Below are 12,201 nucleotides of genomic sequence, written 5' to 3'. Positions count from 1 at the left end.
ATGTAGAAAACCAGCCAAAACATGTGTAAGGCAGCTATAATGCTCACCGTTAAAAAGTCAGCATTTGCCAACAGAAACAGTGTGCTCATCACACAGTTATTTCCTATCCTAAGTATAGGAGAAAGCTGTGGTATCTCACACCACTGTATGTGGAAGCTGTTGGCAAATGCCACTTTTAAACGGTGATCACTGTATATTAATAATCACAAAGGATTGTCATGCAATACTTGGTATACTGTGTATCCCTGTAAGTATGTTTGTCCATTATATCTGGCCTATCGTGCAGTAGCAAACAAGGGTCTTTTTAAAATTTATAGTCACTTACGTCATTACTGTCACTTAAGCCATTACACGCTGTCCTGAAGTATTTTTATTCCAGAAGTGGTTGATAACTAGCATAGAGAATAAGACTAGGATTCTAGAGTTTGGCAGTCCGCTCTGCATCTTGTTATCCATAAAGCTGCTGATTTTGCAAACCCAGAGAGAGGGGGCAAGGTGGCAACACCAAAAAAAAAAAAAAAAAAAGACAGGCAAGAAAAGGGAGAACAGAGTAAATGGAGAGACATGCAAAGATGTCAGGCCATGTCTGTTTCCAAAGTTACATGGATTTTAAGGTTAAACTAGTTTAAAAACCGGTTTAGTTGAAGGGGTGCAAAACCAAACCTTGTGTAGACACTCCTAATTTGACATGTATCAACTGAGCTTAATTCAGTAAGGACAGCAAAAATCTCACCTTGAATTAAACCAGTGCATCATTGACATAGACAAGGCCTCAGAAACAAATATGAGGAGAGAAGCAAGAAAGGCATCCCCCAGCATCTCTTGTGCTGACTGTTGTTGCACTGCTTTGAAAGCACCACTTCAACGCTGCAGAGAATTCCTCAGGGTGGGATTGAGATGCTGGTGCATATCCCGTATTTTCCCAGTCTAACACTGCACCTAGGGATGGCGCTGACAGTGAAACAGGTGACCGATGATACCTGCAGTGACAGGGGGTAGCAGTAGAATGAGAAGGCCATAGGACGAGTTCTGTATGATCAGTGTTATTAAAACTAAGAACAAATGGATCTATAGAGACAGGATGCTTAAAATGTTACAAATATTACTAATTTCAATATGCAGTGGTAAAGAAAGTATTCTGATTTTAAGCATTTTGATTTCCTGAATCTAAAGTCTGAAAATAAGCTATAATTGAAATAATCTTAATTATACACAGCAGTCAAGATTCTCTAATTGATTTATGAATTAACTTCCATGTCATTGGTGTATCTGCATTCCTTAACTGATCATATGGTTGTTTATGCCTATAATGGGGAATATTAATTACCTTCACACTCCAGGAAGTATAATGCTTAGTCCTGGAATAATCTGAACAAATACTTTAAACACTTGTCTTTTATAAATTCATCCCACATCCATTGGTGGTCATTAAATCACCAAATTGCTCAGAAGTACTAAATTATTTTTTTTAACAAATTACATTTTTGAAACCGCTTGTACATTTCACATCTGGCAATGGAGGAGCTTGTGCTCAGCATCTCTGAACTCCATATTTTGCTTGTTTGCATCGCGATGTATTTCATCTCCACAGGAGGACCAATTCTTTATTTGCATGGATGCAAAATAAAGATTGGATAAACAGATTTTGATGCTGGATGAAATTTAAACAAAGGAAAAAAAGCTACAAAACATTTCTGTACACTTAGCTAAACTTGGCTTTTAATTTCCCAGTGCCCATCTGTGCACATAGAGACAGTACACTGAAAGATTAGAAGGAGTAGCACATTCCTTAATATTTACAACATTCCAAATGGGGCGCATGAAGCCAGGGTACTTCTTCCACTAAAACTGGCTTACAATTCCTGCACTCACTGCATGCAGACTAGAGAACAAAACCAAGCATTCGACATTTGCACCATATCAGAGGTGCCTCAAAGAATTCTAATTGCTGACAGCTTGTTTTTCACACAGTAAAGAGGAATTCTGCTCCATTACATTACAGTTCTTTGTGCACGGAAATTGCAGCAGATCAGGAAGGAAAGTGAGGTTTACCTTATCACAGACCATGCTAATTTTATAGTCCTATTCCCTTGGCATAGGCAGATAGAGTGGGAAAGAAATTTAATTTTGACTTGCTATGTTTATGTATTTCCAGAGCCTGGTTTTGGTTTGGGGGAGGTTAGGCTGGAGAGGAAGGCACATTTGTCCTGGCTTACCTGTGTTTAAACCAATCTGCCAGGATTGTGAGGTTTATCATCTGTTACTGCATTCTGGGGAGCAATTTTCCCGCTGTCTTTTCCTAATGCCACTTTACTTGTGCTGCTGTATGCCAGAAAGCATATAGCATTTCCAGTAGCTGAGATGAGAAACTTCACAGCTGCTACTATTGTCACTGTGTTGCATAGGTTAACTAGCAAGCGTTGCTGTGCTGAACACCATTTTAGGCTGCATGCGTTCCAGATATTGTCATCTCTGTGCTGCTACTGTCAGTTTCCCATGGTACAGGAACGCTAGGGCTGTAGCACACTGTGCTGATTGTGGAGAGCTGGGGGAGTTCCTGATCCTGCAGCTCTTGCTCACATGAGCAAGTCCCATTGGCATCACTCAAGCTACTCACAGTGAACAGCAGATGTAAGATTCAAAGGTCTGTCTAACAGCATTAAGGCTAAATAGGCTCCTCATGTCATTTCACTGTGATCACTCTAAATGAAAGAAGGACTTTCATTTGCCTTCTCTTTCAGCAAAATACAAATGTACATACAGCAACATTGACAAGATTATGGTGTGTAAATGAGAGTATTTAAGTGTGTGTATATGTGACAGAGAGAGAGAGAGAGAATGCTCTCCTCAGTGGTTGGCATTGTGCCCAGACACAATCAACTGTAAAACCGTCATTTACTGCATTCTCAAGTCTTAGTACACGATATTGTATGGTAATAATATTATCATTACATTCCTTCCCCGCCGGTTCCCGGTCTTCATCCCTGGGCTTCTCATCCAGCCACAGTCTCTCCTTTCCCAGTACGCTCCCTGGCTCCTTCTCCCAGTCTCCTGTTCCTTGGATCCTTGTCCTAGTAGTCTCTTTGCCCAGACAGTTCCAACCGCAGTCCAGCGCCTCATCTGATCTGTGTTTTCCCTCCTTCCCACCAAGGTTCCCAGTCTCCCCCAACTCCCAGTCCTGGTGTCCTGGCCATGCCAGTCTCAGGCTGTTTCCCCCACCCCCATCCCCCCGAGGAAGAGTTCCAGTCCCCCCATCCACAACTCCCAGTCACAATTTGTCTGCCGCACTCTAGCCTCCAGTCCAGTCTCACCGGGCTGACAAAAAGATCACACTCTGCCAAATTTCAAGTCCCTGCTCCAGAACATGGAGGTGCTAGAAGCTTCTCAGAGAAAAGACTACCAAAACAATTTTTAACATTGCAAAATGACAGATTTTTCTCTAGCCTCCTTCTCAGAAATGACTGTTATGGCTGAAATTTTAAAAATAATAATACATAATAATAAAGAGCCTGAGGTAGACACCCCCTCCCCCCGCATGGAACATTTCTGCTGAAACGGTTAAAGTTTTGCCAAGTTACAAGCAGCTGAACACAAGATCTCATCATGGGAACTGTCGGTCAACCTTAATAATAAATGTACTTCCAGCCCTACCGATAATTGTGATAGACACAAGGCTGTTTGCATGTCTAAATTATGAAATTTTTAATGCAGTGTGTGACACTGACTGATTCCAACGTTCTTCTGAGTGCCACATAAGATGAAAGGCTGTGGCACAGATGAAAGAAAACTTACTATTGCCAAGTAGTGGTCAGGGAAAAAAGGAAGGAAGGAGGGAGGAGAAAAGCAGAGAGGGATAGAAGTATGCCAGGCTTCCCTGTAAGGAGGGGGCCAAATCTGGGGGGAAGAGTGGGAGGCGACTTAAAACAGTAGGACTCATGTGTATTTTAAACTAGGTTACTGAGAAAAACAAGGCATCGCAGGCTTTGACTGGAATGATTTATGATTTTAGAAACCCCTTCGTGGCAGCAGCGCCATGTGATTCTTTGGTTTGTACATTGGAACCTCAATAACGCTCACTTTCTTCGTGAGCGTTATTGTGAGTGGATTTCTTTCAAATCCAAGAATCTCAGGGAAAAAAACATAGCCAGCTCACCCCATGTCGCTGCAAAGATTTCACAGCAGATCTGAAAATGAGATCTTTTATTACTGAGATTTCATTATTTTTGTTCAATATGCTGATATGTTTACTGTGAAGTATCGTGATTAATTAAAATTAAATTACAGTTGTTAAATAATTGAAAAAAGTACATTTTGTAATGCAGTAGCCTGGATTTATTTTTTAAATCTTTAAAGAAAGCCTCTAAAGAATCCCTTGTTACTAGGATTGTCACCTTTTTAATGGCTAGTAACCAGACCCCCAAAACCCCCATCCCCTGCTCTGCCTCTTCCCCCAAGGCCCCACCCCTGTTCTGCCTCTTCCCACAGGTCCCACCCCTGCTCCACCTCTTCCCTCGAGACTCTACCCCCTTCTCTGCCTCTTCCCCAGGCCCTGCTCCCTTCTTCACCTCTTCTCCCAAGGCCCCACCCCTGCTCCACCTCTTCCCCACTCCAGATTAAAAAAAACAGACACCAGTGCTTGTGAAATGGAACCTGGACACACAAGCTGAAATCCAGACTGTCCAGGTGAAAAACGGATGGGTAGCAACCCTACCTGTTACAAATACAGGATTGCCAACATTGGAAAGAGATTGGTTTTGATATGTTTAATAATCTTTCTGGCTAATTTGAAACATTTAGTAAATAGCAATTGGTCTCTCAGCCATCAGTGAGATTCTATTCTGTATTTAAAAGGATGGACTTGTCGTTAAGATACCACGCTATAAACCAGGGGTTCTGTTCCGAGAACTGTTGTAAACCTTCACTGTGACCCAAGGCAAGTTGTGTCACTTCTCTGTGCCTTAATTTCCTCATCTGTGAAATGAGGTTAAAAATGCTGCCCAGAGCTGTTGTGAGGCTTGATCCCTTGTGTCCATAAAGCACTCCAAGATCTGGAACACAACTGCAAAAATGCTGTTAATGTAGATTCAATTGAGCTGAGTTCAGAGAGCTGAAGTTTGGCATCGTCTTCGCTAAAATTGTTCCAGTCTGATAATTTAATTAATCAACATTGAAGCAGAGTGTCTGAGATAATGTGTGCATTCATTTGCATAATGTCTGTAATTGGCAAAGCCTCATAATATAAGTGTGGCGGTTCTGCAAATGACAGTAGGATAGACTGTTTTCTTGTAGCACACACTTCAGCCTCTCTTATTTGCTTTTCCACACAGGAAAAAGTGACAGCTAGATGTACTGGCCAAGGGAAAAGATGACTAATTGATTTTTGATGGTTCTTGACATGGATATATATTCTACATGACTGTGTTGCTACTTCAAGATAAAAAACTTCTAATCAGGTTTTAGAGCAGAACTCCCACTTCTGAATGGGGCCAAAAATGTTTACGAGTAACAGGATCTTTGGCCCAGCTGCAGTGAGCAGTTCCTTTAGCCAGATCTAGCAATTTCACTGTCACGTGTTTGAGTCTGTAGCTTCATAGCAGCCAGCCAAGCTGTGGTTGCAAAGAAAATTAACTCCTGTCATTCAGTTTCAGAGAGGCCCTTGATGTGGTATCAACCCACTGGCAATCGATTCAGTGAATTTAGGGTAATGTTGTGCTTTGAGATTCTCCTGTGCATATTTAATTTAACTATAAGACAGATCATCATTTTAAATAAATACTTGACGGTTATAAGCATCAGTTGGGAATGAATGACCATGCAGCAAATGCAATAGATAGTAATCTTCAGAAAATGTTTTGAATAATCAATTGGCTTTTCTTTAACTGTCTTTACCATATTCATTGCTTTGCAACTAGCGAGACAGTTACTGATCGTTAAATGCCAGCTGAAATGACATGCTGAGTAGGAACACCCGAGGTATTAGACTCATGTTCACTGGCCTATACACAGATCGGCTTGGGAATTTTCTGATGAAACTGGCTTTCACTGGAAAATGCCAATTTGCTGAAACCAAACTGTTTCACAAAAACACATTGGTCTTGACAAACTGCCGATGAAACATAAGCAGCTCCTGCCAGCTCAACTGGAGGACGGCTGGGGAGCCCCGGCTCCCTGGGCCAAGGACCACCTCTTTGTTTGGACTGTGCTCCAAAGAGTGAGCCCCTGAGCTATGTCCAGGGCCCCTAGGCACTATCATACTACTGCTAATACTCACTGGAATAACTGCAAATGATTTTAGGTGAAATTAAAAATTCTTTGTGAATTGTCCAAAGAAATCCAGGACATTGCTCATTTGCAAACGCATACAAAAGCGACTCCGTTATTAGTACAGACATTTAGAAGCTACTGTATGCTCTGGTGATTTAGCTCTAAGAGCAACCTGGATGGACCATTACGACGTCATGGGGAACCTTGCCTTAGGTAAAGGGGACAAAACAGGAGATTGAGGTGCAACCTATTTTAGTTTGAGAAAGAAGATTAATTTCTGTCCCACCCAGCCCAGAATGGCCTTAGGTTTGTGCCAAGAAACACAGGTTCTACTGATTTGGGGGGACATGCCCACTACGCCCAGCAATATACCACTAAATAACCTCCGGCAGCCCCTCACACCTTGAACGATGAACTGCGGGGAACAAATCCACAACCCTCTCGAGGCCCCTATTCACTCATTAAATCCTTCTGACCCCATTTCACCCCAATAATAGAATCCTCCCGACCTTCCGCCCCCTAGTGGTATAACCCTCATGTCACCCCCTGAATGCCAAGCAGGCTATCTACCAACTGTCCCACGCCATGACTGGCTATGCTACTTGCACAACTGGTTTTGAAGGATACACAGCTGTGTCTTCACAAGGGGCCTTGTTGCTGAAGCCAGCTCCGAGCCCAGTTTCTTTCACTCTAAAGACCCCAGAATAGTTTAAAACTAAAGCTGGTTGCATTGGTGAAAACTAACATTTTTGTGAATTTTTTTCCACCCAGCTCTATTTAAAAGTAATGGAATCGATTCTCTAATGAGCTGCAGCCACCTGTGGAGCAAAACACGGTGCTTGTGGAAAAGCATGCCACAGCACTACGCAACAATTTAGAACAAGAAGTGCGGAAGAAACTTCTGAGGAAGTTTAGGCTGCAGTGTAATGACCTAAAGTGGACTTTGACCAGGCTGCTGGAGCTAACCTCCTATGTGCCCTTTTCTGAACAATGCCCTGGGGCCATTGAAGATCGCATGAGAGCCGGAGCTGTTTTATATCATTAAAAAGGCAGCACCTAAAGTAGCACAGGGCTCCCAACATCATCCTGGGGCATTGCTTCAGTGCTGATTTCGCGGGAAGAGTTTGTCATCTATTGAACTCATGAACATGGTCACCTGTGGTTTTCCTGGAAAGTCTCCCCTTTAAATAGCAATCAGCCCTGACCCTGTATAGTTCTTAAGAGGGGACAAGACCACATCTGAAGAGGTCTGGCTTCAGGCAGATGCAGGTGATCCAGGACATGGGGTGATCCAAGCCAAATTAGCTTGCAGAGCTGCTGGTTTGTCTCTGCAGCCTGTCTTTTGTGGCCGTGCCCTGGTGAGGGTCCTGCTCCAAACAGTCCTGCTTGATAAGGTATTCTCTTTTGTTTTCAAAGGTACCGTGTCGTGGTTCCATATCCTCCTCAAAGCGAAGCAGAGATTGAACTGAAAGAAGGTGACGTTGTGTTTGTGCACAAGAAGAGAGAGGATGGCTGGTATAAGGGGACATTACAGCGAAATGGCAGGACGGGCCTCTTCCCTGGAAGCTTTGTAGAGAGCTTCTGAGGGCTTGCTTTCTTCCCCGTCACCACTCTCTGAACTGAAAGATCTTTCAGGGGAAATTCCATAGCACAAGAAGAGACAGCAAAGGGAAATGTGACTGATATCCACTGCCATCGTTACGTCCAAAGACTCCCCGGGCCCTTCATTCTACAGCTCTGGAAGCACAGCACCTGCTGTGCTCCCAAAGCCATGTTCCGTACATCCAGTGGTATGTTGAAGTAGTGCCTTCCACTTGGAGTCACAGGCTGAGAGGATGCGCATTTGGTTTGTATCGAAACTAAACTCCAACTGTTACCCATTATGTACATTATAGAGAAAATATCTTTTAAAAAGTTGTTATATTGCTGTAACTTATTTGTCAGAGCTGCAGTGTTCTTATTACTGGCCTATGCAAGATGGGTTTGGGTGTGGCAGGAGGCTGAGTAGGGAGCTCTTGAACTGGGATTTTATGTTTCCTGGGGGAAAAGGGGAGAGTGTGGCAAAATCCAACTAAAGATCTGAGCATTGTTCTGCCAGAAAGCATTAGGAGTCCAAAATGTTAGTGTCATGCTTTCTATATACCTCAAAAATATGCTGCATGAGGATGTCAGTAAGTGTGTTAGTGATCAGGGTTGCATTTCATCTGAAGTGCCTGTGAGATGCACTGGGCAGGTGCTCGAGGAACTCTGGCTCCAGCATTCAATTGCGGTTCTTGGAGTTATTTATATGCAGCATTTTTTTGCCCATCCAGTATCCAACTTTCCATTGCTTTTTTTCTTTTCTTTTTTTTTGGGGGGTATGACATGCCGTTTTTAATCGTTTGCAGTGTTGTTGCAGCTGTGTTGGTCCCAGGATATTAGGGAGGCAAGTCGGGTGAGGTAATGCCATTTATTGGACCAACTATTTGGTCCAACAAAAGATATTGCCTCACCGACATTGTCTCTCTAATTAATACCTTTTTAATGTAAGAACCGTTATATGTTATATATATATATATATATTCTCCTAAGGGATCAGGCGTTTCCTGTTTTTCATACATCTGGTGCTTTTATTATTATTATTATTAGGAAGATCCTGTTTGGCTTAAGAGAGAGACTGTTAACAGCAACATCAACAGACTTCACATTTAACATGTGAATTCTGAAACGTACTGAAAGTAGATTTCATCAGGATGAATATGTTTGTTAGTCCTACATGAAGCAAGAGAGAAAAATCAGATTAGGTGGTGATATATGTGTGTGTGTGTGTGTGTGTGTGTAACTCACTTTCTTTATATATAGTTTCTAAAGACCCTTAATAAAGCACAGTAATCTGTCTAGACAACGATAAGTATTCAAGAATTGGGAGCATTTCCAGGAGGAGCGATTTTAATTGACTTTTATATGGCAATAAAAAGAACACTGCAGGTTCCAGCAAGCACAGGAATCGTGGGATTTTCCTCTGTCGTTGCATCAGAGAGAAGAGAGCTGAACTGCAACGGCTGTAATTAGCATTGTCAAAATGTGATTTTTTTTACTGTAAAATGTACAGTTCTCAACACTGTTCTAACCTGGTCAGGCTACAATACAAAATATATCAGGCAATATAACCCTCCATCTACAAGGGACCTAAAGGTGCAATAAATGGAAAGCAAGTTTATGCAGTTATTTGTATCAAACAAAGCAGAGAAAAATCCAATAATGCAAGTGTAGGAGTATTTAAAAAAGAGATTCAGTTGTGGTCTCCGGTAACAAAGTTGTAACAAAAGAATATTCTTAACTATGTTGTGCCCTGCCTTTCCTAGTGACTGGCTGCTTGCCCAGACCAAGATATAGCGGTCATTCAAGACTATGTTAGAGTTGTTGTAACCTGGAGATGATCTTAGTAAAAAGAGGAGGCCCAGTGGGTGTATGCCAGTACTTTGTTCTCAGTATTTCTTATGCCGAAGGTGTAGGTTTTGTTTTCATTCAAGCCATGTATGCCAGCGCATATCAAAACATGTATACGTGAACATTCCTACTTATGACAGGTTGAAGTGAGCTGTAGCTCACAAAAGCTTATGCTCAAATAAATTTGTTAGTCTCTAAGGTGCCACAAGTCCTCCTTTTCTTTATTCCTACTTATGTTGAACTGAATGACTTCATTCTCTGTAAAATAAGTTTCTCTTCCTGTCATTTGTAACAGATTTCAGAAACACAGTCTGCAGCCTAGTATTACACCTTCAAATCACAGAAACATTATTTGAGGGGGAGGGGTTTTTTAACGTTACCACATTTGTTCATGTTCCAGGTTGTAATCAGTCATCAGTAAAATAAACGGTTAGTGTTAAGAGGAAATTGCCTTTTTATAACCAATAAGAGCTTTAAGAAATTTCTTCTGCAAAAGGCTGATGGAAGAACACAACACTATCTATCCAGTCATTTCATCCAAATCGGAAATGGTATCTCTGCACCTTGAGCCGTGATCTGGCCAGCTAGCAAGCTGGCAATGCCCCCCCAAAATGTGTTATACACACACACACATACATCTGTTTCTGAGAATGCTAACCAAGAATTTATAGATAGATAGATTAGATAGATAGATATAAATTCTTGGTTAGCATTGTCAGAAACAGATTTTTCTGACAAACTATTGTGGCTAAATATCTGTTAAAATTCTGTTCCATGGTATATTTACTATATCCAGAGAAATGAAACAGGAATAATATTGTATTCAGTCAGATCTAAAATAGTTCCAGATTTCAATGTTCTAATGCTTAAATCTAACAAGACAAAAGCCGTTATGGAAGAAAATACAGAAATGTCTGTGTAAAATCAGTGTTTTTAAATGTATTTTGCAGTCAGGGCAATAATAATTTTTAACTATACATGATGAGGGCAAAATAACCCTTTCAGTCACACATCCTGTAAGGAGAAATATTTTTTGGTGTTTGATATTTTGAAAACAGCTGTTTCTGGTCCCCATTTATTGCTTACCATAATAGTTTTGGTTTTTGAATAATTTTCTTGGACAAATCAATTCCATGCAAAGAGCACAATTGCAGAACATAAGACTGATCAGTGGTACAAGAAAATGACCCAGTGCCATTTAGGAAGTCCTTGACCATGGGAGGGGATTGGCGCTTACTGTGATCCATTTTTAAATTGCATACAAAGGAAAGACAAAGGAGGGGAAGGGAGTGTGCGTGCGTTTCCTACAAGAAAAAAAAAAGTTAAAGAATCCTTCTGGCAGCCTCATTTTGTAAAATGCCAGGTTTGCTGATCTAGAAATGGTTTCAGCTAATTGAACAATTCCTTTGTACTTTGCACAGCTCAGAAAATGTTTTTTGTTATACATGAATGTTAACGTGATTTAGAAAATATTGATGGTTACGAGTACAAATGAACTACAAGGACTGTGTTTCTGATGCTTTAAATAAAATAAACATTGAGGTCACTTGAGTGAGTTTTCCATCTTTATTTAGATGGTAAAGAGATTATACAAAACAGGTGTCCTGAGGCTCACAATAAAGATAGTCAGAGGGGCCCAAGAGATTTATGCTCCTAACTTCCCTTTCTGTGAGGATCTGGGCCAAGGTGACTTTGAAAAAGGGGTGAAGGCAGAGAAATGTCAGGAAATGCTTCAAATGAAAGAGTATTTTCACATAAAGAGCTTTAGTCCACAAACCCTACTCACATGGAGTACAAAGAGAGTCACTGAATCCAATGTATTAAATTGGAGCTACGCATGAATAAATACTATTGGATGTAAAAGCTGCAGCAGGGGGCCTTAATATAATTATATGGCTTAGAGCATAGAATACTATTTTATATCAAGTGATACCCTTTATTTTCCCAAATAAATTGGAGCAAGTGCTCTATAGTTTGTTCTCTTATGACATGAGCCAACACCTGTAGCAGGACCAATATGTGTTTTGACAACACATGCTCTTGTCAGTTTACTTTTCTATTGGTGGGGGGAGAAGCTTCTAGATGGGTTTTTTTAAAATGTGTCCATTCTGCATGAGACACAAAAGTAGGAATTTGTACCAGTCTATCAGAAAACGTACCAAAGGCCACTGGTGTAAATCGGTAACTTAGTCATGGAGTCTGAAGGGGTTTCTCAGAATCACACTGGTGTAACTCAGCTCACAATCTGGCCTTGATGAGGCTACTGTCCTTTCGGTAGTTTGCCCTGCTGCTAGGAGACACTCAGGTGTGTGGGGGGAGGGGTTTGGGGATGGAAATGAGTAGAACTGAGATCTTTTTAGCTCATTTCATAAAATTAATTCAGTCTTACAAGGGCATTTCTCAAGTTTCTACTTCATAATGGGCTAAATGTAGTATCCTTCAGCACATCATGGTGCATTTTATTCATCAAGTTGTGTCCTTTTCAAAGGCTTTGATTATTTCCAATTC

At 41.2% G+C, this 12,201-nt stretch overlaps 1 protein-coding gene across 3 annotated transcripts in view; it reads left to right on the top strand.

The window, feature by feature from the left end:
- The window catches only part of SH3RF3 (SH3 domain containing ring finger 3), a 376,320-nt gene extending 365,087 nt beyond the window's left edge, over positions 1–11,233 (top strand). For all 3 annotated transcript variants that reach the window (XM_074964345.1, XM_074964363.1, XM_074964354.1), the window contains exon 10: positions 7,681–11,233. In XM_074964345.1, coding sequence (XP_074820446.1) covers positions 7,681–7,849 — 169 coding nt within the window. In that variant the 3' untranslated portion in view covers positions 7,850–11,233. The remainder of the gene's footprint in view (positions 1–7,680) is intronic.
- The last annotated feature ends 968 nt before the right edge of the window (positions 11,234–12,201 follow it).

The sequence above is a fragment of the Natator depressus genome, chromosome 1 (genome assembly GCF_965152275.1).
Source record: "Natator depressus isolate rNatDep1 chromosome 1, rNatDep2.hap1, whole genome shotgun sequence".
NCBI classification, from domain to species: domain Eukaryota; kingdom Metazoa; phylum Chordata; order Testudines; family Cheloniidae; genus Natator; species Natator depressus.
This window is presented reverse-complemented; position numbering and strand designations above follow the sequence as displayed.